Source organism: Abramis brama, assembly GCF_963993115.1.
Source record: "Abramis brama genome assembly, chromosome: 11".
Classification (NCBI taxonomy): Eukaryota; Metazoa; Chordata; class Actinopteri; order Cypriniformes; family Leuciscidae; genus Abramis; species Abramis brama.
The window spans coordinates 1,775,001-1,802,500 of NC_139973.1; the positions used below are offsets into that span (position 1 = coordinate 1,775,001).

Here is a 27,500-nt window from a genome sequence, read left to right on the forward strand (position 1 = left end):
TGAAATCAATGACAATAATCCAGTGCTGATTCAGTGTGTGTGTGAGTGTGTGTGTGACTGAAGAACATCAATGCTTGAGATCAACGACAATAATCCAGCGCTGATTCAGTGTGTGTGTGTGAGTGTGTGTGACTGAAGAACATCAATGCTTGAAATCAATGACAATAATCCAGTGCTGATTCAGTGAGTGTGTGTGAGTGTGAGTGTGTGTGTGTGCGTGCGTGACTGAAGAACATCAATGCTTGAGATCAATGACAATAATCCAGCGCTGATTCAGTGTGTGTGTGAGTGTGTGTGTGACTGAAGAACATCAATGCTTGAGATCAATGACAATAATCCAGCGCTGATTCAGTGAGTGTGTGAGTGTGAGTCAGCAGATCACAGCATGTGCTGGAGTGTGTGTGTGTGTGTGAGTGAAGAACATCAATGCTTGAGATCAACGACAATAATCCAGCGCTGATTCAGTGTGTGTGTGAGTGTGTGCGTGAGTGAAGAACATCAATGCTTGAGATCAACGACAATAATCCAGCGCTGATTCAGTGTGTGTGTGTGTGTGTGTGTGTGAGTGAGTGCGTGAGTGAAGAACATCAATGCTTGAGATCAACGACAATAATCCAGCGCTGATTCAGTGAGTGTGTGTGAGTGTGTGTGAGTGTGTGTGTGTGCGTGACTGAAGAACATCAATGCTTGAGATCAATGACAATAATCCAGCGCTGATTCAGTGAGTGTGTGTGTGAGTGTGTGTGACTGAAGAACATCAATGCTTGAGATCAATGACAATAATCCAGTGCTGATTCAGTGAGTGTGTGTGAGTGTGAGTGTGTGTGAGTGTGCATGACTGAAGAACATCAATGCTTGAGATCAATGACAATAATCCAGCGCTGATTCAGTGAGTGTGTGAGTGTGTGTGTGAGTCAGCAGATCACAGCATGTGCTGGAGTGTGTGTGTGTGTGTGTGAGTGACTGAAGAACATCAATGCTTGAGATCAATGACAATAATCCAGTGCTGATTCAGTGTGTGTGTGTGTGAGTGTGTGTGACTGAAGAACATCAATGCTTGAGATCAATGACAATAATCCAGCGCTGATTCAGTGTGTGTGTGAGTGTGTGTGTGACTGAAGAACATCAATGCTTGAGATCAATGACAATAATCCAGCGCTGATTCAGTGAGTGTGTGAGTGTGTGTGTGAGTCAGCAGATCACAGCATGTGCTGGAGTGTGTGTGTGTGTGTGTGTGTGTGAGTGTGTGTGACTGAAGAACATCAATGCTTGAGATCAATGACAATAATCCAGTGCTGATTCAGTGTGTGTGTGTGTGAGTGTGTGTGACTGAAGAACATCAATGCTTGAGATCAATGACAATAATCCAGCGCTGATTCAGTGAGTGTGTGAGTGTGTGTGTGACTGAAGAACATCAATGCTTGAGATCAATGACAATAATCCAGCGCTGATTCAGTGTGTGTGTGAGTGTGTGTGTGACTGAAGAACACCAATGCTTGAGATCAATGACAATAATCCAGCGCTGATTCAGTGAGTGTGTGTGTGAGTCAGCAGATCACAGCATGTGCTGGAGTGTGTGTGTGTGTGTGTGTGTGTGAGTGTGTGTGACTGAAGAACATCAATGCTTGAGATCAATGACAATAATCCAGTGCTGATTCAGTGTGTGTGTGTGTGAGTGTGTGTGACTGAAGAACATCAATGCTTGAGATCAATGACAATAATCCAGCGCTGATTCAGTGAGTGTGTGAGTGTGTGTGTGAGTGTGAGTCAGCAGATCACAGCATGTGCTGGAGTGTGTGTGTGTGTGAGTGTGTGTGTGACTGAAGAACATCAATGCTTGAGATCAATGACAATAATCCAGCGCTGATTCAGTGAGTGTGTGTGTGTGTGTGTGAGTGTGAGTCAGCAGATCACAGCATGTGCTGGAGTGTGTGTGTGTGTGTGAGTGTGTGTGACTGAAGAACATCAATGCTTGAGATCAATGACAATAATCCAGCGCTGATTCAGTGAGTGTGTGAGTCAGCAGATCACAGCATGTGCTGGAGTGTGTGTGTGTGTGTGTGTGTGTGTGTGAATGAGTGAGAGAGTGAGTTACTTAATATGCTTTTTAGTCCTTGTTTGGGCAAAATGTCCTATATAACATATGTGATGTTTCTGAATCCTTTTGATGATTTTTTATTTATTTTGGCAGTTTGGATGCAAAACATTGTGCAAAAGTTGTTCCATCCATGATATGCCTGTCGTATCTCCCTTTTAAAATCATTCAGTAAGACAGGACATTTGTGAAAGATATGATCATAAAACGCATCAGCAGTCTCTACTGTATACAGTGTAATAAAAATATCACGCCGCATCAACACTGATAACGCAACAAAGCAAACTCTCGTGTGTTAATGAGCGAAGAGTGTCTCAGTTCTCATTATTCTTCAGTGATTAATGAGTGGAAAGCATGATTGTGCTTTTACAGATGTTCCAGAGCGAGGAGCTCGACCTCCACCGGAGCTTCTGAACCGAGAACCTCGGAAAATCTCACATACCGTTCCCGGAAGAAACTCGAGATACAATGTATCAGTTTGTTGCTGAAAAAGTTGAATTTGACACTTTTTATCAGTGTCACACACACACACACACACACACAAAAGCATTCACAGTCATTATATGATAAGAATTTAATTAAAATCTTTATTTCATTACATGTGTTACATTCAATATCCAATGTATCTTTTGGACACATAAATGATGATGGCATAAATACAAACAATCGCTCATCCGTTGTGCCGTCCCTAATCAATAGTATAAGATGAGTGAGCAGAACTTCACACCCGCATATTTACATAGAAAGTCAAACTTTATACAAAGTCCATGCCGTCAATATTTACACACGGAGAGAGCGAGCGACCAGAGCGCTGGAAGCGGGACATTTCAGATCCTTCTCACGAAAGAAACGTGGCGTTAATAAGGAGCTTCTGAGCGCAAACATGAGACGTGTAATTCTCTTCCAGAACTTGTATTAAGAATAACTTGAGATCAAAACTGGTGTTGTGTTTGGGTGACGCCTCATTACTCTATGACACGAGAGGAGATCACCGCATATAAAGGCATTATTATCATCAAAACAGAAACAGATCGACCCGGGTGAGGATGGAAACAGGAATATTTGAGATCTAAAAGTGCTTTCTAGAATATGAAAGGAGATCTAAATGCTAAAGGTGAACGTCAAATTGGTTTTGATTTCAGTTCAGCTTTTGATTTGAAGATAAAAACGCTGAGTAAATGAAACCTGGCGAATGGGGAAGTGGAAAGAAATGTGTCACAATATGTGAAAAACACCAAGTAAAATAAATAAATAAATAAATGATAAGCCCTTATAATGTTTTTCGACTGAAATGCATTATGGGTCGAAGTAATGTCGCATCTATAGCCAATAAGGACCCGTCCGGGGAAACTCAGTAGTTTGTTTGCTTTTGGCGATTTATGGCATCAAAATGTCAAGTGACCGAAAATCTGTTTCTCAGTCATTCCTGTTAAAGCGCCACTGGATTAAAAGAGTAATTACGACTTCTCTGACTTCTGCTATCAGAATTGTGATATAAACTCAGAATTGCGAAAAAATAGTCAGAATTGTGAGATATAAGCTCGAAATTATGAAATTATTCACTCAAATTATTTGTCAGTTCACTTTTTTAATATCTTGCAATTCTGACTTTTCTCACAATTGCAAGTTTACATCTTACAATTCTGACTTTACGACTCACAATTACGAGAAAATAGTGAGATTTAAAGGAGCAATTGCGAGTTATAAAGTCTGAATTGCAAGATATAAAGAGTTGAGTTTGAGCTGATTCAAAGTCTGAATTGTCAGCTGACTTTTTTATATCTCAAGGCTCTGATTTTTTCTTGCAGTTGTGAGTTTATATCCCTCGATTCTGATTTTCTTTGACAGAATTGTGAGATATAAACTCGCGATTCTGAAAAAAATAAAAAATAATAATAATTATGAGAGAAAGTCGCAATTACCTTTTCTATTTTTATTCTGTGGCGTGCATTCGCTCCTCATCGCCTGCAGACTGAAACTCTTTTCAGAAAGGAGGTGAGCTCCTGTACTTACTGTACATGATGAAGAGGAAGAGGAAGAGACTGGCATCACATCAGTGGCTGCTGGAGATTAGTGTTCATTTCAATAGTGCTTCTAGAAGAAACGGCTTCACATGAGGACGTTTACAGTCGCAGTCCTTCAAATCATGAACATGATCAAATAAAACGTCATTCATTGTGAAGTACAGTAACGGCTGAGTCTCATGAAACCGCTCGGCGAGTCAGACTTCACTCCACAAAATAAATCATATTTCGTTTGAAGAAAAATAAAGCCTGTTTATAGGATCGTTAAGGTTTTTTTTTTTACATTGATATTAATTGACATTCTCATCAACTCAATGCAAAAAAGTCTCTGTCATTACTGTAATGTGCAAAGAATAATGATGTACTATTTAAAGCATTCATAAATCATGGTGGTATTTGTTGTTCTGCTTTTTAATTCAATTTAATGAAATAAAATAATTGTACTACATGTATTTTTATGGTGTTACGGTAATGAGTATCACATTTGAGAACAATGAAAATTGTTATTTATAATTTTTATTTATGAAATTCATTCTTAAATAAATTTATTATAAGCAAAAAAATACATTTAATGCAAATTTTGGGGGGGAAATGAGCTCAAATGTTATGAAAAGAATGTCCCAAAAGTCGTAATAAAAACAGGCTCATTTTCTTAATGCAAAATACAGAAATATATATTTTGCATATATACATCAGATTTATTTTGGGGGTGAAATGTAACTTTGACTGGTTTCTGTGAGAGTCACAGGAGAAATAAAGTGTCCGTGTCGAGATACGGAACAATAGTCGTGTGTCAGGTGGGCACTGATCGTGTAGAGGTCAGGCTGAGCAAGTGTTTGGCCAATCAACATTAAAAACGTAATTCCCCCAGACCAGCGCCTCGAGTGCAGATTAATGACCTCCGCCTGCGAGAGTGTTTATGGGTTGAGGCTCGTCTCGCCGACCTCCAGGAACAGCGAGGTGTAAAACTCGGGCTCAAGCTGTTTGTTGCGATAACGGTTCACGATTTCTGCAATCTTCTGTTTCCGCCGCACGTGTGGCGGACTGTAGGAGTCGCTCTCCAGACGCTTCCTCCGACACGCGTTTATTACAGTCTGACGCACCAGGAATCCTGGAGAGGGGCAGAAAATGACAAACAATCATGAGTACACACTCACTCACTCGCTCACTCACTCGCTCGGTCGCTCTCTCACTCACTCACTCTCTCTCACTCTCACACTCACAAACTCTCTCACACTCTCACTCACAAGCTCACTAGCTCACTCACTCACTCACAAACTCTCTCACACTCTCACACTCACTAGCTCACTCACTCACTCACTCTCTCACACTCACTCTCTCACACTCACTCTCTCACACTCACTCTCTCACACTCACTCTCTCACACTCACTCTCTCACACTCACTCTCTCACACTCACTCTCTCACACTCACTCTCTCACACTCACTCTCTCACACTCACTCTCTCACAAGCTCACTCACTCACTCACTCACTCTCTCACTCACTCTCACAAACACTCACTCACTCACTCACTCACTCACTCACTCACTCACTCTCTCACTCTCTCACTCACTCACTCACTCACTCACTCACTCACTCACTCACTCACTCACTCACTCACTCACACATACCCAGTGATCTCCTGCTAACCACCATGTTGTCCACTAGAGGAATGACCATGTTGAATTTGCCCATAGCACCATGTAGTTTGATCCGAAACAGGCCGGTCTTCAGCGGATGGATGAAAACGATGGGAACGTCCTTCTCTGAAGAGCTGGACCTGAGTGAGACCAGGCGAGGGCGAATGAGATCATGTCAGGGACTGAACTCAGTCTCACTAACGGTTTATTACCTGGAAGCGCTGCTGTTGACGGCCGTCTCCACTCCGGTGCTCGTCTCCGCCAGTAACTCCGACACAGGGAAGTTTTCTGACACAAAAGAACACAAGTTTTCATTTTTCTTTTTATTTTGAAAACACTTTACAATAAGGTTCATTAGTTAACATTAATTAACTACCTTAGATAACGCTAACTAAGAATGAACAATACTGCAGCATTTATTAATCTTAGCTAATATTCATTTCAACATTTACTAATACATTATTAAATTCAAAGGTTGTGTTTGTTAACATTAGTTAATGCACTGTGAACTAACATGAGCTGTATTTTTATTAACTAACATTAACAAAGATTAATAAATACTGTAACAAATGTATTGCTCATTTTTAGTTCATGTTAGTTAATACATTAGTTAATGTTAACTAATGAACCTTATTGTAAAGTGTGACCTTTATTTTTTTGTTTTTAAAAGAAAAAGAACAGAAAGTAAAACTACATTGAAAAAAATTGGTGCAGGTTTACTTCGAAATTACAAGTAAACTTCACAAATAGAAACAAATTCACATTGAATTTTGAATTTGAAAAACTAATAATCTTTTTATTCACAACTTACAACAGGCCACACACACACACACCATCTGTGCCTTGTGTGTTTACTATTATAACACATATTTTACATATATACATGATTTATAGGTTTATTTATCACTGATGTGATTGAAATCAAGGAATTTGAATGAATATGAAGGAGTGGAAAACATGTTACCGATGTCATCGTATCGCTCGACCCACACGACCAGCACTTTAGTGTCGGGTCCTAACGGTGGGATCGTTCTTCCGGACGGCAGCTTCTTGCTCTTCACTGTAGGGGACTGACCACAAGACATAAACATTATACACTAACGTTTAAACGGTTTGAATAATTACGATTTTTTTGTGTTTGAAAGACGTCTCTTATGCTCACCAAGGCTGCATTTATTTGATCTAAAATACAGTAAAAACAGTAATATTGTAAAATATAATTACCAGTTAAAATTTCTATGTGATTATATTTTAAATGTAATTTATTCCTGTGATCAAAGCTGTATTTTCAGCATCATTACTCCAGTCTTCAGTCTCACATGATCCTTCAGAAATCATTCTAATATGATGCTTTGATGCTCAAGAAACATTTATGATTATTATCAGTGTTGGAAACAGTTGTGCTGCTTCAGATTCTTGTGGAAACTGTGATTCATTACCATTCAGAAGTTTGAGGCAAGTAAGATTTACAAAGAAATTAATACTTTTATTCAGTAAGGATGAGTTCAGTGTAACTTCTATGGCCACTCGCCTCCAAAAAAACATTTACACCTGATATTAAGATGCGTTTTGGTTGATCGGATCACAAGTAGACGTTCCCGTTTCCACATGGTGTTTTAATCCGTCTCTTCTGTCCACTTTCGACCACTTCAGTCCTGATTTCTTTGAGGGGAGAGTCTATGTGTGTGTTTTTTCAGATCTTTCGATCTAATGGACAAAATAATCTTGCACAGTTTACATATGAACGCGAAAGGAGACGACGGAAGAACGCGGAGAACAGCAGCTTTGGTTTCTGCTCTGAAAGCCACGAGTGTGTTAGAAATTAGAACATTGTGCTTAGTGTGTTTTTAGCCCTCAAACTAAACTTGGGTCTTCACTTGACAAAGTTTAAAGGGTTGGTATAATGTCCTTTTCACAAGATGTAAAATAAGTCTCTGATGTCCCCAGAGTGTGTGTGTGAAGTTCTAGCTCAAAATACCCCACAGATATTTTTATATAGCATGTTAAATTTGTCACTTTTTGAGGGTGAGCAAAAACGCAACGTTTTTGTGTCTGTCTCTTTAAATGCAAATGAGCTGCTGCTCCCGGCACAGTGGGCGGAGCTACAAGAGCTTGTGTTCTTTTACCTCACACACACACACACTGAAAATTTCAACAACTTTTAGCCTTTTATGTTCAAACCGGAGTCAGACAATGATGGAGAGACTCGAGAAGAAGTGACAACATGTAGAAGCAACAGGACATTTCTGAATGGTTATTTAATGAATTTATGAAGCTGATGTGTAGTTATCTTCTAGTCATTGATTAGCATATTCTGTCTTGATAATCTATAAATCGTGTTAAGGGGGCGGGGTTTATGTAAATTTTAGGGTTGGTGATGTCACTAACCCGGGAGGAATGTCGTGTAGTCTCTACCAGCCGTTTGTTGTAGTCCTTAAAAAGCGATTTCTTTAAAAGCAAATATCTCCCTTTGCTTTGAACTTTGCGCATTGTAACTTTGCAGATGTTGTTTCTGCTCAAACAGCAACATTACACACTAACTAAAGTTAGAAAAGTCAAATCATAATCAACCACCCCTTTAAACCCGTCTGGCTCGTGCGGTTCGCATAATGTTACGCATTAAGTCAGTAGGTGGAGAGCAGGCGTTGTTTGAACGCATTCGACCACATGAGCGTTTATTGTCCACTTGTGATCCGATCGACCGAAACGCATCTTAATACCAGGTGAAAACTGGCCCACAGAGATGAATGGGTGAGACTACATAATATGTACTTAATTTGTCAAAAAATAAAAATCAGCTACAATGAGGAACACACACAGAAATGAAGGAGTGACACCTTAACACATCTACGATGGAGAACAAATGAACACACACACACACACACACACACACACACACACACACACACACACACACACACACACACACACACACACACACACACACACACACACACACACACACACACACACACACACACACGTTCAGGTTTGACTGTAATATTGTGACAATTGCAAAAAAATTATACTTTACGACAAAAAAATGCTAAACTTTGACAAAAGCCCTATTCGCACGGGATTAGAATTACCCCTGGACCTCTGTAATTAAGAAATTACCCCCTGACGTCTGTGTTTTTGGTGGCTCATTCACACGGGCAAATAAATGTTCGTAATTCCCTCGAGTTTACGGACTTTACAGCGTGCGCCCACCCATTCACACTTCACTAGCTGAACGTGCTGAAACGAAGATCGCGCTGCAGTATTGCAATTCAAAAAAAGAACTTATTTAAAACCAATTTATTAGAGAAATATATTATATATATTATAGAATATAATATTATTGTATAAATATATAATACATCTTCTTTTTCTTTTATTCTTTGTCCATATTTACAACAAGCCTGCCTGAAGAAGGTATTATAAATACAGAAACGTCGCGATAGGCTTGTTTTTCCATTCATTTTATTTGGTTTATTTCATTTTATATCATTTTTACTCTTTCACACTTTGATTTCTTGAGATATTTACAGGATGGACGTCTTTAGAGGCCGTGTGAGACAAAGAAATGCTCCACGATACAGACTACTAAGTTACACTACCACAAAAAGCGTCCAAACTTTCCAAAAGAGCTTCCATGTTGCGCCAAAATGCTTAATTTGACGTTTCCATGACAACGGTCCGAGTTGAGCTTCCGGATCACGTCTTTACTGTAGTTTGTTTTCTCTTTTGCAGCACTTCATAGTTTTTATTGGAGAAAAACTATAATCGGACTGGAGTAGAGCATATCGAGATATTTTATTGTTAATATAGTTTTAATACAGACGTAAAATGGACTGTTAAACGGCCCATAATGGTTATTACGTTCTTTAGGAAACGATAGGCTCACAGAAAAACAGCCCAAATCACAGACATGGGGATTCGCACGGGACTGGTATTATCAGAGGACCCCTGTGTTGGCCGAAATACGGTAGGTAATTTTCGGGGGAATTTTTACAGATATGGCAGATTCGCACGGGATAAAAAAATCACAGACGACCTCTGCGATTATTACAAATTACCGGAGGTCCCTAGGTAATACTAAACCTGTGCGAATAGGGCTAAAGAGTCAGTTTTATTTTTATAATAATGACTTAATATCTAAACAAATCTAAATGAAAAACCATTGAATAATCTAGTGACTGTAGTTAAAAAAATCATGTTATTTTAATTTTAAAAGTGTTTGTTTTCCAGTAGATGGCAGCAATCGTCCACTAAACCAAAGCTCGTTTCATGTTCTCACCATGAATGAAATTGAGAATGTAGATTTTTTTTTTTTTTTTTTAAGTCGATTGTACATAAAATGTTGCTATTTTATATAAATGCATATATTTAAATGATTACAAATTGAGTCAAATAAAAAAATATGGTTCCACTTTATTTTGAGTCCACTCACTATCTGAGTCTGACTGCTAGTTGACTTGTAGTTGCCAAGTTACTTATAGTCAGTAGAACATCTATTGGGGAACCAACAAAATAAAGTGTTAGCAGATATTAAGCAGACAGTCTACTAATACTCTAATGACGGCTAGTTGACATGTAGCTGCAAAGTTACTTATAGCTAGTAGAATGTCTAAAGTGGACTATCGAAATAAAGTGTTACCAAAAATATAAATAAATATAAAAATGAGTGATATTACATTTGTTAAAAAAGTTACATTATGTTCACATTTTACTGTCTGATTATGTAAGCTAGTTAGACAGAAAAAGTAATATTGTTGCGCTATGTGTAACAGCATAAGTGATAAATTAGCCTATTTTATTATATGCATATTATTATAACGAGATGAATGATAGCTGCACACATGCCTTTATCTTTTGCATGTTTCCGCTCTTCCTTTTCCCTATTTTTTCCTAAATTAGGCCCCTGGTGGCTTAGACCTAATCATTTCAATTTGTGTTGTAAAGCTGTTTAGAAACGATATGTTTTGTGAAAAGCACTATACAAATAAATGCGAATTGAATTGATTTAGAAGCTTTGAGTGAGAGTTCCTCTCCGGGCGCAGTGAGTCGTATGACGTAGTGTGTGTGAGAATGGAAGTGAATGAGAAAACAAGATGGATGACGTTCGCTAGCCCTGTCTCGTGTGCTTCATTGCTTGTTAACTCCTGATATACTGGCCAGGGTAAACCGTTTAACCAGTAACGGCCTCAGCTCTGAGAATGAGACGGGAAGTTACCCGTTGCGCGGGTCCCATGTTGTCGGAGTGGTTTGGGAAGAGCTCCAGCGTGAGGTTGGGCTGTTTCAGTAAACTGGGTAACAGCTCCATCTGCGAGTCCGAGTCTGCCGTCGGGAAGCTGTGCTCGGATGACTCCGCTGCGTTAGGAGAGAAATCAACATTCGGCATATTAAACAAATAGGAGTGTAACGGTGCCCTCATGTCACGATTCGAGACATATCACGATACTGAACTCACCATATTATTGCGATACTCCAAGACATATGATAAAAGGTTAACAAAAATTTGATTAAAATGCTAAATTTGGTTTTACATTGTGTGTGTAAATGAATAGACTTGGACTTGGTGCTGAAACCCAAAGCACAGGACAATAGAGACACCAGAATAACAATATTCATGATTCTGAAGCTGAAAATACAGAATTATTTTAGACGAATATTCTTGCACTCTGTCACTGACTAGATATTTAAAATAATGTAAGCCACTTTACACTGGTAACATCAGACATTTGGCATTATCAGGACACACAAATATTCCCCATCGCATTATTATACATTATATTCAACATTATATATAGTAGTTTAATGTAGAACTGTCACTAAAACTCTGAAAACTTGAATTTTTTCACACACACAGTAATTTTCATTTTGGGTGAACTATCCACAATACATATTGTTGCATTTTTGTATTGCGATATATTGTTACACCCCTATAAATAAATCACTATTAATATCATTAAACGTGTTGCACTAATGGAGAAATCAATATGCCATTAATAGTCCTCTGCAGCATGTGACAGAAACGGCACTTTTTGCCTCAAATGCACGTGTGTGTTGAGCTGCAAACATGATCACAGCTGAAAGCTCCTGAACACAGCAACAGTGTAGTGTAGAAACAGGAGTTTACCGGAGGAGTCGCTGAGAGACGGTACGACAAACGCGATTTCTGTCAGAGCGTCTGCGTAGTAAAGCACCCGCTTCTCTCCGTTAAACACGCCACCGCCGGTGTCACCCAGACTCACTGAATCATCTGCACACACACACACACACACACACACCTCATGAGCATCACTGTGATCCAAGTCATTTAGTGTTTTATCTTCATATTATACATTTTTATTTATAGGCGCCTTTCATGGCACTCAAGGACAACTTACAAAATCCATAAAAGCAATGACATTAAACAATAAAACCAGTACAGCAACACACATTAAATCACATAAAAGTTTGCCTAAACAGTTTTAAGATGAGATTTAAAGACTGAAAGTTGGGAACTTCTACAGGAAGTAAGTTCCATAAATGGGGAGCCGCATAACCAAAAGCTTGTGACCCCATGGAATATATTATTATATTTATTTATGGAATATTTATTATGTGTGACCCTGGATCACAAAACCAGTCACGAGTCGCACGGGTTTATCTGTGGCAATAGCCAACAATACATTGCATGGGTCAAAATTATTGATTTTTCTTTTATGCCAAAAATCATTAGGATATTAAGTAAAGATCATGTTCCATGAAGATATTTTGTAATTTCCTACCGTAAATATATAAAACCTTTATTTCTGTGAGTGAATGCAGCACAATCGCCAACATAAATGAACAACTTTAAAGGAGATTTTCTCAATGTTTTGATTTTTTTGCACCCTCAGATTCCAGATTTACAATAGTTGTATCTCGACCAAATATTGTCCTATCCTAACAAACCACACATCAATGGAAAGCTTATTTATCCAACTTTCATGTGATGTATAAATCTCAATTTCAAAAAAATTGAAAAATTGGTTTTGTGGTCCAGGGTCACATATTATTACTACATTATAGGCTACGTTCAGACTGTCAGTCCAAATCCGATTTTTGTGCATATCCGATTGAAATCTGATCAGAATAAGCTAATGTGAACAGCAAAAAAATAATAATATTTTTTTTACAAATCCGTTTGAAGGTACATCCATATGTGGTTTGAAATCCTATTTCTGGAAATCCGTTTCAGTCTGATTTCGCGTGGTTTATGTGACTTTCTCACTCCACGTAAAATGTAAACGTCAGACGTTGTTATAGGGAACACTGCTGTGAGTCGGTGCAGAAACAATGCTGTGATGTTGCAAAGTGCCAGACGAGCAGAAAATGACAATATAACAGAGACATAAAAAATAAAAAAAAAAGTTTTTTAATTGACATCTCTGTTGCAAACCCCTCCATATTGCGTTTGTTGTTGTTGTTTTTGGCGTATTCCTACCAACGCAACGTCATTGCCATAGAAACAATGCAGATATTCCGGAAAACGAAAGAGCTGCACGGACACACAAACCAGATCTGAACTGTAGCGATACACAGTGTGGACGCCAATCATTTTAGATCCAATCGGATCCACAAATAATCAGATTTGGACTGACAGTGTGAATGTAGCCATACTCTGATCATGAGAAGATGCTGTGTGTGTGTGTACCTGGTGTTTCAGCACCGTTGGATGTGTTGATGGTCCAGCTGGTAAACACACTGCCCGTCCAGCCCGGATGTTGCCCGACCTCCACCGGCCATCCCAGAGACAACAGCAGCTCCAGAAAGTGCGGCTGCACGTTTGCCGATGACTCCACGTTCCTCAAGATCTACACACACCGGCTCATTAAAGGGGTCATCGGATGCAAAACTCACTTTTATATGGTGTTTGCACATAAATGTGTCTTTGCAGTGTGTGGACACAACCACCATACAATGAAAAAAATACATTTTTTAATCCTCAAAAAGTCTAAACACTCTCAATAATCAAACCGTTTGGATTTTCTGAGCACTATGATGTCATATTGCTCATGCTCCACCCACAACCACTGACGGACCCCGTATTAGCATATTTCCCGTATTAACATATTTCTACCCTTAGCCATTTGTATACTGTCCTCCAAGGCAGCACTTTACATGTCTTTGCTCATTATCATTTAAAGAGACATGCAACGAAACGGGTCGCTGTGAACAGAGCTGTTTTTGAGGAGGTAAAGGGTGTTGTTTTACACAACCATTGAAGTATTTTAACCAAAGCATGTTACAAACTTTACATGAACACCCTAAAGAATCATTCCAACTTGTGGAAAATGGGCATCCGATGACCCCTGTAATATGCTATTAGCTGTACAACAAAACTGATGAATGCACAGTTTCACAGCAGGGCACGTGTGAGGCCTCACCTCTTGACTGCTCTTCTGTCCAGCTTTCATGTAGAAGATAAACACGGTGTCACACGGTCGGGACGGTAACAGGTCCAGGTATCCGATGTCATCGAAAAAGCCCGACACGGATGAGTCGAGAGCGATGAGGTGAGGAGGCAGTCGACTGTTTCCAGGCTCCTGAGAGACACACACACACACACACACACACACATTTAGGTCAATTATTTTTTTTTGTGTCATAAATTAGAGCAGTCTAGCTAATTGCTAATTGAAGATTAAACAGTTGTTTATGTGTCAAATAACTTAAGCATAGCTTTTTATTTTATTTATAAATATATATTTTAATGAAATAAAATATGTTAACTCACAAATGCTGTCTGATATTGTGATATTGCTGAAATATTTTTTACAATATATTTTAAGAATTAAATGAACATATTTCTGTGCAAAATAAGTGTTATTTGAGTATCATTGAGAAACCATTATAATGTTTATTAACATTTTGATTAATATACCCAAGGCAAGTGACGGGGATACCATCAGCTCTGGCAATCACACTATGTAAACAACTTTGTAGTCATGTGACTTCTATGTGTGTGTGTGTGGGGATCATGTGAATTATGTGTATATTTTATTACATATGTGTATTTTTACAACTGAAGATGGTGTTTGGATGAACACTGAAACGTCTCGTTTATTTTTATGTAGTCAAGTGATAAAAAAAAATTAAAAAAAAGAGTTTGTTTGAACATTTTGGTTAACTACACTAACTTGCGTTCTCATACCTTGAGCGCCTCCAGTGACAGGAAGCCGAAGTGCGAGAGGAAGAGGCGGGCGGTCTGGAACTCTTGAGCAGGAGCTGGTGGTTTGCAGTCTGTCAGTGGGTCTGGGAAGGATTTATTCCTCCATAAATCCTCTGTGTTGTGCTCCAGTTTGGTCTCGTAATCGATCTGCTTCCCCATCACGGCCCGCAGCTTATCGTGCTGCTGCTCCAACTGACACACACACACACACACACACACACACACAGATGAACAATATAGCATGTACTCCGATTGTACTACTATTTCTGATAAACACATCCACGCAGCCAAACCCGCTTGTCATGAAGAAGAAAGGAAGCCAAACAATATTTAAATGTTTGAAACAGCCATTCAGATATTTGTATTCGCTATTGTGTTTATCACAGCACCGCATACTTAAAGGGTAACTAAACCCTAAACCAACTTTTTTTATTTAATGATCTGTAAGAATGGGGACTTATTAGTGCTGTTCATTGATTCGAGTAACTTTTTTGACATTTAGGTATAAAGTGTTTTAATTCTACAATATATGGTGTAAAAACGTCTGAGTGCTGCCCTCTTCAGGTTGAACGGTGGCTACTGCAGTTGAATTTTCCTATTGGATGTTGCGGTACTGTGTGACGTAAGCAGGTTCCAGCTCACCACGCCCTCCCTTGGTACGAGCTACCACGCCCTTGGATGAGCTATCATAGATTTATCTGTATTTAGTACAGTGGTCAGGAGGGTACGTAGGTGTAGTGTTGCTGGTTGCAACAGCACTGCTGGACTGCATAGCTTTCCAGCAGACTTGGAAATTAGGCGCCAGTGGTTGCATGTACTTGGCCTGGAAGACCGTGAATGTGAAACCTGCATTTTACGCGGAATTGCTTTTGAAACGCAATAGAGGTGGACATGGCCTTCTCCACACAGCTCGCGCTGAAAAGCGATGCAGTGCCAAACGCTGCTCCTCCTGCATGGACTCCACCACCGCAGCGGCGTCTTGATGTGAGTGATCATATATATAAATCACAATTTATGGTTAGGCTAAAGTTAATCCTCTGGGGTCGACAAACGCGTCGGTGCATTTTGCTGGATTTTTTCACATAGCGGCACAAATGCCTACAGAGAGCGCGCGCTATTGACATCAACTTGATAAAACTCATCAAATGCATGTACTTTACGTCGTCTTGCGACCCTGTGAGTCACTCTCCATTTGAGAGAGTCTGACAGCAGGTCTCAGGTGCACGCCCCCCGCCCCTGTATGTGTGTGTGAGAGCAGAAATGTATGTGTGTGTGAGAGAGTAGAAATGTATGTGTGTGTGAGAGAGTAGAAATGTATGTATGTGAAAGGAGAATGTATGTGTGTGAGAGTAGAAGAATGGATTTTGGCTTGTACGGCCCCTCATAGGAGAATCATATTCATCCGCAGTCACGCAGAGCCAAAACAACCAAAATAATGTTCTTCCGCAAAATGCATGCAGTTTTGTTTTTTTAAACGTTAGATGGCTAAAAATAACATAGTGTACCTTTAAATACATCAAAGGCTATTTATTTTCAAACTTTTTTTAACTTATACATTTTTAAATTTGAATCTGGAATAAAACATGCCAGAAAAGATACCTAGATATTGAAAATGTTCTGGTTGTTCTTTATAGTTGTGCACTTTAATGTGTTTGAGACATTTACTTTGACCATTTAAATACATTCAAGCAATACATAAAAAATTATAGGGAAAAAAGATATTGAACTTTTTATTAAGAGGGCAAAAGTATTGCCCTCTTAATAAAACGTTTAATAACTTTTTTTTCTCCATGACTATAGCTTCAGCAACTATCCTGATGTGCAAGTTTGATATCGTCGCATGCCTAGCTAGTGCGTAATGCTAAAGATAACAGTATGTTCTGAGGCTTTTATACCTCCTTATCCACAATGTCATGGAGATCCGGGATGCTCAGGTCGGCTTTCACGAACGGAATCTTATCCACTTCTTCTGGGAACGGTCTGTGCTTGACGTTAAACCGAATCCCTACATCGTTCTTGGGCGTGGGTCGGCTTTCAGGAACAAACACTTGCTGTAGGAGAGATGGACATAACGAGACAGCATTAGCATAAGACTGCGCATTATTATTCCCAAATACAGAATCTGAGAAGCCACATTCTCTCAAAGGACATTGTAATAGAGAGCATTAGTGCCTGTCTACTTAATTTATTTATTTATTTAATAAATAGAAAAACTCTTTGTTAAAGTGTTATAATGAAGCAAGCCAACCAGCTACGCAGTGAACTGCAACATTAGGAACTTATTTGAAGCAAAAAAAGTATTTGAAAATCAGACAAAAAGACAAAGGAACAAGAATTCTGGAATTAATGGCTTTTATGTGGGAAAAAACTACAATCCCATGATGCATTGCGAACAACATAATTGAATTAAAAACAATGTAGAAATACAAAACTACTCATTTAGTTGTTGATTAAATCTACACAAACAATATTTTAGGTTTATTGTGAAAAAAAAAAAAAAAATATATATATATATATATATATATATATAATAATAATAATAATAATAATAATAAATATATTATATATATATATATATATATATATATATATATATATATATATATATATGAGTCCGACTCGATTTTATATATATATATATATATATATATATATATATATATATATATACACACACACATACATACATATATATAAAATCGAGTCGGACTCCCAATGCTCTCAAAATACCTAAATATATATATACACATTTAGGTATTTTGAGAGCATTGGGAGTCCGACTCGATTACATCACAGTGCTTCATAGGAATGGGCGGAGCTAAAGAGCTTTTTTGGTGCATTTTGCTTGCCGCAACTCTCTGATTGGTGGAATTTTCTTTATAGCATCATGGGTAATGTAGTTTTTCACTACAAAATCACCTGTTAAACACAATCAGTTTAAAAATAAGTTGAAAAAAATTATGGCTGATGGCTTCAACCTCAGAACTCACAGTAGGGCTGTCTTTAAAAGTTTATAAGTTATCGTTACAAATCAATTATTTCCCTATAGAGAAAACTTGTGAAAGTTGTTTGCTTCCGATTGGCTACTTAAAGCACATCTCTGCCCTGATTGGTGATGGTTGATGTTGCGTCGTACCTTCTGATTGGCTCTTGCGCCTCGAGGCTGATGGAAGAGCTGCATTGTCCATGCGTGTCGACCAGACATGCCTCTGATTAACATGGTGACTGATGGGCAGGGGTCTGCTGACGCGTGCACACACACATTAACAGGAAATAAGTTCTCTGAATCAACATGCACCAATGCTACATTTTCTAAATGTCATAATCATTTGTTAACAAACAAGTATTCATTACTTCAGTGAGCTCATCGTTTCTGCATTACATTATTACATTCAGCTTTAGCTAACTGTGATTTTGTATATGTACATTTCTGAAATATATAACTTAGACCTTAAACCTCTGATAACAGATCACTCTAAATTGTAATATGTGACCCTGGATCACAAAACCAGTCTCGAGTCGCACGGGTATATTTGTGGCAATAGCCAACAATACATTGTATGGGTCAAAATTATAGATTTTCCTTTTATGCCAAAAATCATTAGGATATTAAGTAAAGATCATGTTCCATGAAGATATTTTGTAAATTTCCTACTGTAAATATATAAAATATGTATTTTTGTGAGTGAATGCAGCACAATCGCCAACATAAATGCACAACTTTAAAGGAGATTTTCTCAATGTTTCGATTTTTTTGCACCCTCAGATTCCAGATTTACAATAGTTGTATCTCGGCCAAATATTCTCCTTTCCTAACAAACCACACATCAATGGAAAGCTTATTTATTCAGCTTTCATATGATGTACAATTCTCAATTTAAAAAAATTGACCCATGTGACTGGTTTTGTGGTCCAGGGTCACAAATGGACTCATGCTCTTTCTATAAAGCTGCATTGAAATGATATGTATTGTGAAAAGTGCTATACAAATAAACGTGAATTGAACTGAACTGAAACCAGAGCTGTACTGTACTGGAGGAATGGAATATGAAGGGTGTTTTCCTCACTCTGTTCGTTTCCCAGAGGCTGCTCCAGCATGGCGAGAATCACAGAGTTATCCAGGACGAAGTATCTGAAGTTACTGCGAGACGTGGAGGTGAGTCGGGAATATTTGATCAGCGTGTCCTCGTTCAGGAGACTGCAGGGAGAGGCGGGGCCGCTGGGAGACGGGAACGCTCCCAACACCTGCATTATACTGGAGCACACAGCAACACAAATCAAGGCCTTGTCCACACTAATACGGTTTCGTTTGAAAACGCATATTTTTGAAAACTCTCTCCAAAGTGGATGAATTTGAAAGCGCCGGTTTCGTGTTGTAGTGTCGACTGTCAAAACTGAGGTATTTAAAAACGATGACCTAAGTTTAGTCATGTGATGCATATTGTACCAATAGATATTCATGTTTATGTGCCTGTTATGTGCTTTCACTTTCACACTGTTGCTAAAGATATGTTCTTCACACACTCTTCATATCACAGTCCGGCAAAGATGACAGAATTTACTCGCATTTGCTAAACATGAGAGCAGTCGCGTTTCAGACCAGACATATAATGGTGAGTGAGAGCGATCTGGACGATCAGTGAATGCTGAGATATGTGCTAAATAAAATGATCCTGCCAGAAGAATTGCGCAATAATTTTATTATTTATTTTTCCGCCTGCATCATCTCAGTGAGCTTCTGTGAGAGTTTATGCATGCGCTGTAAAGGTGAATTTAGTTTTGTTTTCAGGCGTTTTCCAAAAGTTTCTCATCCACACTGAAACGTCGTGAAACGCCTGAAAACGCTAGTGGACGGAGAGCATTTTTAAACAAAAACGCGGTTTCCAATGTATCCGGATTGATGTAGACGTAGCCCAAGACAGGCGTACATATCGTAGGAGAGAAATCCATGTGTGTGTGTGAAAGACACTCACCATGATAGCGTGGCCTCCGCGGCGTCTTTGACCCTCATAGACGCAGGGTTGTGCTCTTTGTCTCCTTTGTACTTCACTTCTTGTTCGCCGGTTTTGGACTTGCTGCCCGAGATGCCAAGCTCGACAATTTCCAACACCTCGATCAGACAATCCTCACCACAACACAAGAGTACACAAACAACACAAACATATTCAATCTTACAGCTAAAAAACACACGTGGACAAAAAAATCTCTAGATGAAATTCAATTAACATCTTGATATTTATGCATTTTCTCTACAATGTATTAAAATTATTATTTTTTTCTATAAAAGGAATCGTTGTTGCTGATACTGCTGTTTTCCGTGCTTTTCAGTATTTTTTTATATTATTTATTATTTATATGCACCAATATAAAAGTATGATACCATTCAAAAGTTTGGTGTCAGTAAGAATTTTTTAAAGAAATTAATACTTTTATTCAGCAAGGACCCTTTAAAATGAATCAAAAGTGACAGTAAAGACATTTATAATGTCACAAAAGATTCTATTTCAAATAAATGCTGTTCTTCAGAACTTTCTATTCATCAAAGAATCCTGAAGAACTATGAAGCTGTTTTCAACATTGATGATAATCAGAAATATATTCACATAGAAAAGTTAATAAATAAAAAAAATCTTACTGACCCCAAACTTTTAAACACTTCTGTATATAGCATAATAAAAAGCAATATTTACCTATATATATATATATATATATATATATATAAATAATGTAACGTATAGTATATATGTTAATGTCAAAATTTTAAATCTGTAAAACTCCTCTTTTTAGAAGATGATGTAATTGAATCATTGAAGCGCTGAAGTGATTCGTGGAACTGAATCAACCGTATCAAATCTATCACCTTTTTAAAGAGGTTTCAATAAGAGGCGTCGAAAAGTGGAAGTGAAACGTCTGCCGCTCTCTTTAGGAAGCTTAAAAGCCAAATCAAAAAAAGGTATAAAAACATCACATTGTTTCTTGATTGTCATTGATATTTGTCATTGAACTAGATGAGTGAGGACACAAACAGGAAGTTTAAGATGGAGAAGTGGCTTGTTTGACTGCTTCAGTTTCAGCATTTACGACTCTAACCAGTTGAAGCTGAGGTTTGACTGGCCGTACCTTCTCGTTGAGCATCTCGGGGTGTTCGGTGAGCCACACACACAGGCAGTGGAAGGCGGCGACGATCATGGAGTGCAGGTCTCTGGAGTGCAGCGGAGCCGGGCGACTGCACTGATACACGATGTAACTGCACACTGAGCTGACCGCACGCTTACGATCAGACGAGTCCACATTCACCTTCACCTGAGTGCACAACAAACACGCATTTCACTCATACTGTACACGAACGGTTTAAAAGTTTGAAATAATTACTCTTCTGCTCACCAAGACTGCATTTATTTGATTACAAATGCACTAAAAACAGTAATATTGTGAATAAATATTGCAATAATTCCTGTGATCAAAGCTGAATTTTCAGCATCATTACTCCAGTCTTCAGTGTCACATGATCCTTCAGAAATCACTCTAATATGATGATTTGATGCTCGAGAAACATTTATGATTATTATCAGTGTTGAAAACAGGGATACATTTAGTTTTTCAAGAATCTTTGAATAGAAAGTTCTAAAGAACAGCATTTATCTGAAGTAGAAATGTTTTATAACATTATAAATGTCACTTTTAACCAATTTAATACATCCTTGCCGAATAAAAGTATTAATTTAGATCATTTTTTAAACTTTTGAATGATAGTGTATCACAGTTTCCACAAAAATATGAAGTAGCTCAGAAATGTTTCTTGAGCATCAAATCATCATATTAGAATGATTTCTGAAGGATCATGTGACACTGAAGACTGGAGTAATGATGCTGAAAATTCAGCTTTGATCACAGGAATAAATTACACTTTATTATATATTCACATAGAAAACAGCTGATTTAAATTCTAATAATATTTCACAATTTTTACTGTATTTTTGATCAAATAAATGCAGCCTTGGTGAGGATAAGATAACATTAAAAATCATAATTATTCCAAACTGTCTGGTAGTGTATATATATATAAAAAGACCCACTGGTATAACCATTTACTGTATCAGAATCTTTATTTGTCATTATACAAAGGAGTTCAATGAAATTATATGCAATCCTATTCAGCCCAAAAATCAATCTCCTACTTTACAATCAATAACCTTTACAAGCAATAATCCTATGTTAATTTTACAAAATAAGTGACAGATATAATTGTAGAGCTGAATCTGTGAGCGTACCTTGGCGAGGCCGGCCAGCAGCTCGAGGGCGGCCAGTGAGATGCTCATGTCGAGTCTCCACTGGGAGTTGAGTCTCTGCGTGAGCAAGTGGATGCTTCGGATCAGCAGCCCGGCCGCCGTGTCTGTGTGGAGAGCTGGGATATAACACACAGCACGCCACAGACAGCGGGTTAGTAACACACACGTGCACAAAACGCAAGCCAGGCACTGAGACATGTGACGGCAATGATGAACCATACACATGAACACAGACGAGCACAAGAACAAGTTACAGACAATGATGATCATCTAGTCCAGCCAACTCATAAGCCGCGTTAGGCGTCATTTGACGTCATGCTTTGAAAATAATAAAAAGCATTCATTATACAAAACAAAACTGGTTACAGATGTTCGACAGATCAACAGCTTTGGGTTTAAAGAAATATCTGTTGCGTTTTAAAATGCACCATCAACGTGTTTGACGGACACCATGCAACTTCTACAAACATGCAGAGATGCATTACTTGCTTTGAAGAGGACCAATTCTGCTTATTTCCATGTTTATCTTTCTTTAGTGTGTAATGTTGCTGTTTGAGCACAAAGTCCCTCTGAGGGAGTGTCACTCAGATCAGTGTCAGTTTCCATTACAGATTTGCGCAAAACTTTTGCGATTTTTTTCTAAATGTCGACAAAAAACTATTGCGAAATGACGGCGTTTCCATTAACCGATGTTATGCCACTAAAACTTCATTTTTCTTCTCGCGATCAGTAAAATCATTCCAGAAACCATGGCAACGGACGTTGGTAGGTTTATGTACTATATCCCAGCCACTGCAATAGCCATTATTATTAATCGAAGGAGATGTATGAGTGTTTTACAAGCATTAATGGTGAGGAACGACCCTTATTATACTGGGAGCGGCTCATATGAGGAGTTTCTGGGTGTTTCTCCCTCATCTCTGCTGCGAGGTCTTGATTGTGGCATTTCTTTGAGGTTTAGAATCCAGTATTCCTGTAATTATTTTGTCTTATATGAATTTAATAAAGAACTCTGTCTCGTATTCTGTCCAAACACACCGCGTCATCTACGTCAGCTGACCTGTAAATGCGCAAAAACTGTTTCCATTGCAGTTTTGCAAAATATTTATTTTCCGAATTGCCTGAAAAACCCCCTCATGCGAGCGTAAACACTTTTTTGCGATAAATGGGAGTTTTTGCGAAATTGACGTGTTTCCATTGGGCGTATTTTCAATTCGCAATTTCGGTTTGCGCAATTTGAAAGGTAATGGAAACGCAGCTACTGTTTCTGAACTCCTGAAACGCCTCCATTGTAGTCTTGAGTTTCTTGCGGGAATGAACACATCACGATATTCCTCATTATAATAATTAATACGCAGAATAAAGAGGCGGGGCCTGGTTGAGTTAGTTAGTAGTGTGTTAAACTGGCGGTTAGGCTTGAATGTTCCCCAAAATCCACAGAAAATCTAAAGAAAAATCATGTTATGTGATGGCACAAATAAAATAAACTAACCTACACTCTGGTTGCTGTGGTAAATGTGAGTGCGGATATAATAAACGGGATTATTGATAGGATATGCGAGTCATTCTGGGATTTCTACTGATTAATCCTGGCATTACTGGAATAACTCAATGTGTGAAACCTAGGGCTGCACGATTAACCGAATTTGTAATCGCGATTACAATGCCACAATTATGTAATCGTTCAAAGGCGCAATTACAAAAACTTACATTATTCTGTGCTTGAGATGTTTTTTTTCTTAAGGTTTTTTCCCCATTGTTTTAGTTTTAGTATAACATTATAATACCATGCATAATTTTACTTTGGTTTGGTTTCTTTAAATACAAATAAAAAATGAATTTTTTGACATTGAGGCTTATTGCTATAGAAAAGCAATAAAGGTTTTTCAGGAAGAGTGTTTTCAGCTTGTTTATTTTGATATACAATATGGCATGCAGTCGCTTTAAACTATGGTATAAAGCTATTAAAAACATCATTCAATGTAAAATGTGATAATCGTAATTTCAAGGGAATAATCGACAATTATGATTTTTGATTTGAAGTGAAACCTGTCATCTAAACTTGCTAAATGCATAAGAAGAACGAAAGAAATTGGTCAAAGTCAAACAGTTGAAGCTCTAATGCCTGAGATGCAGTGGTTGTTCTGCATTAGTGTGTCTCTCACCGTAGTCCCTCAGCAGGGCTTGAGCGGGTCGATCGCTGTCAGGAGTCGTGGCTTCGGAGCTGCCAGCGCTAGCGTTGCTGATGCCACTGTTATTGCGACTGTGGCTCTTCGCCAGAGAATGGCTTCCATCCACACTGCCCTACAAAAACACATTCACACCAGCACTTCATCAATGCCATTTATAACTGGGGAATTGTACATGTTCTTTATCACATATCATCTTGCAGACACTTCAAATCCAGTTCAAGCTCTATAAATAACAAGCAGAAAGCATAACTCGTACCACTTCAGCTTGGGCACCGACAGACTCCAACAGAGCCGAATCCTGGACGATGTTCAGCATCGCCGCTGTAAAAAGACACACATATGAAGTTTATCATTGACACTCACAGGGATAAAAGCAAAAAATAACACTGTGTCCTCACTACACGCGATAAAAGGTTATTTTCCATGTTAATCCGAGTGTTTGTCCTAACCAGTAGAGGTGGGCGGATCGATCCTAAAATATCGATACTTCGATACTGACGTGGTATCGAAAAGGATCGATCCTCACATAAAAATATCGATCCAAATGTGTGTTTTTTTTTACCAGTAATTTTTATTAATTTAGCACGCAATTCAGTGCGTAAAATAAGCTTCTAAGTGGAAAAATAAGCGAATGTTAGCGGATAATTGTGTAGGATAGAACTTTTTCTCCTAGTCATCTGGATACAAGACGAAACCAATCAATCACAGAGAGCGTTCGATGCTGGTGCTTCACTGAGCTCACAGGCACGTTTGGGAAACGAAGCCTTGCTTAGATGACAGAGAAACAATCGGGAGTTATTTTGCAATAAACAAAGCAAAAGTGTATATAACGGTTCAAAATGTTGAGGACAGTAAGATTTTTTTAATGAAATTAATATTTTTATTCAACAAGGATCGATGCATTAAATTGATCAAAAGTGACAGTCAAGGGTTTTTCACTGTTAAAAAAATCTACTTCATATAAATGCTGTTCTTTCAACTTGGTTCATCAAATAATTCTGCATCATGGTTTCCACAAAAAAATATGAAACTGTTTTCAACACTGATAATAAGAAATGTTTTCTGAGCTGTAAATCAGCATATTAAAATTAATTATCATCATAACTGGAGTAATGATGCCGAAAATTACGCTTTGATCAATTGAATAAATTACAGTTTAGTATGACATAGAAAACAGATAGCCTATGTTAAATTGTAATATTACACTTTTTACTGTATTTTTGATCAAATAAATGCAGAAGAGAATTAAAAATCTTACAGACCCCAAACTTTTGAACAGTAGGCTAGTGTACAATAGTATTTTTACTATAATTAGGGTAGTTTTGTAAAAGTCACTGACTAATAATTACAGGCGAGTTGAGAGCACAAATCACAAAATATTTAGTAGTCATGAAAACGTTTTCAGATTTAGCATATTAATGATGCATTCACCTCATAAATCATGACACACTGCTCTAGCACAGGAAAGTGCATACAAGTTCAAGTGCATGCTTTTAAAATGAAAAAGTATTGGTATCGGTATCGATATCGGCGATACTGGCCCTGTATTTACTTGGTATCGGATCGATACCAAAATTTGGAGTATCGCCCACCTCTACTAACCAGCCGCGACGGCGACACGCGACGTTTCTATTTCAGAAACGGTTTCTATTTTTCTGCGACGTCGCACTGGAACAACAAACACAAAGTGTGGCGATGATAATCTCAGGTGCTGTTTATGTGCTTTATTTAATGTTTAAAGCGTGTCATGTGACTTTGAATATCGTTTAGTGCTCCAGCTTTGAAGCTGTAAAACCAACAATAGATAATTCACCTCAGATCTTGAAATTAAACAAATGGAAACAAGAACGTTCAAACTGTGAACAAACAAGTGTATTATTTGACAAAGATTGTTTTAGTAACTCAGTAGCCTATGTGTTTGAATAATGTTTAAATGGTGTAATATTTGTGAATTTGATTATGTCAAGATTACTCTCTGGTGCCGCGAGACTCCGCCCACACGCTGTTCTGATTGGCTGACTCCGCCCACACGCTGTTCTGATTGGCTGTGGGTTTTGATTGATTTTAACGCATCTCGCAGTCTTGTCTAGTGTGGACAGACAAATGATTTGTCGCTGGAATCTTATCGCATCGCGTCTGGTTAGGACACGGTGTAATTCTTCTGACTGGAAACTTTAGAACATAGAACATATTCCTTTAACCGTCACTTTTTTTTAGATAATCGAGATCAATTGCATTTTAAGGGAAGAGAACAGACTTTCCACTGCCAGTTTGTGAAATTTCGATTTTTCAATTTGATTTGATTGATTGATTGAATGAATTGATTGAAGTTTTATTCACCATTTGTACCTGTACTAGTAGAAGTACAAAGGAATTTTTGTAGCAAAGCTCATTGAGTCAACATTAAAAAGTCAACATAAAAGAAGAACTAACAAAACTACACACAATAAATAGACATTGAGAAAGTACAGTAAAAAAAAAAGGAACAGTATAAACCTACAACAAACACACACCATAACAACAATTACCTCCATATAGGAATATTGCACATTTGCTGTTCACTTTATCCTGAGATAGTACATAATATAAATAAAAAAAATACTATAATTTTGGAAATTAAACTGTTACGGTTTACACTTACAGGACTTACACTATTTTTTTTCTTCTGTAATCACTACATACTTCCTTATTGCTTTTATTGCTTATTGCTTTTATAACATAATTTAATAATAATAATATAGTTATTTTAATATAATAATATAAAATAGTATACATGTATATATAGTTTGTTTTATAACATTTCACTTGACAAAACAGTAAATGGACATATTGAACAGGCGTACCCAGTATCATCTGTGTATTGATCGAGTCCGTCTCTGTTTGCAAGGCGCCGATCAAAATATTGACCAATCGCAGCTTCAGGGAGAGGAAGGTGACCGCCTTCTCATGGAGTGAGTTTTCATCATTGCTGAATTTCCCTTCCAACAGAATCTGCAAATGTAATTAGAAAACCACAGATTTTTTTCTCAGAAAATTAAGTTACAGAGATCCCATGATTACTAGATAATAAACCCCCTTA

General features: G+C 38.0%; 1 protein-coding gene across 4 annotated transcripts in view; it reads right to left on the bottom strand.

The window, feature by feature from the left end:
- Positions 1 to 2,654: 2,654 nt before the first annotated feature.
- ralgapb (Ral GTPase activating protein non-catalytic subunit beta) overlaps positions 2,655 to 27,500 on the bottom strand; it is a 49,960-nt gene continuing 25,114 nt past the window's right edge. Inside the window, exons 13-30 of one of the 4 annotated variants that reach the window (XM_084129801.1) lie at positions 27,265 to 27,412; positions 24,678 to 24,742; positions 24,395 to 24,533; positions 22,212 to 22,333; positions 21,061 to 21,243; positions 19,914 to 20,065; positions 19,008 to 19,195; positions 18,077 to 18,180; positions 16,836 to 16,991; positions 14,923 to 15,132; positions 14,156 to 14,314; positions 13,423 to 13,582; positions 11,881 to 12,003; positions 10,975 to 11,111; positions 6,724 to 6,829; positions 5,972 to 6,047; positions 5,751 to 5,899; positions 2,655 to 5,230 (exon numbers count right to left, since the gene is read on the bottom strand). In XM_084129801.1, the coding sequence (XP_083985927.1) occupies positions 5,037 to 5,230; positions 5,751 to 5,899; positions 5,972 to 6,047; positions 6,724 to 6,829; positions 10,975 to 11,111; positions 11,881 to 12,003; positions 13,423 to 13,582; positions 14,156 to 14,314; positions 14,923 to 15,132; positions 16,836 to 16,991; positions 18,077 to 18,180; positions 19,008 to 19,195; positions 19,914 to 20,065; positions 21,061 to 21,243; positions 22,212 to 22,333; positions 24,395 to 24,533; positions 24,678 to 24,742; positions 27,265 to 27,412 (2,571 nt within the window). In that variant the 3' untranslated portion in view covers positions 2,655 to 5,036. Of the gene's footprint in view, positions 5,231 to 5,750; positions 5,900 to 5,971; positions 6,048 to 6,723; positions 6,830 to 10,974; positions 11,112 to 11,880; positions 12,004 to 13,422; positions 13,583 to 14,155; positions 14,315 to 14,922; positions 15,133 to 16,835; positions 16,992 to 18,076; positions 18,184 to 19,007; positions 19,196 to 19,913; positions 20,066 to 21,060; positions 21,244 to 22,211; positions 22,346 to 24,394; positions 24,534 to 24,677; positions 24,743 to 27,264; positions 27,413 to 27,500 lie in introns of all 4 variants that reach the window. The other 3 variants (XM_084129800.1, XM_084129799.1, XM_084129798.1) reach the window with 3 other exon arrangements.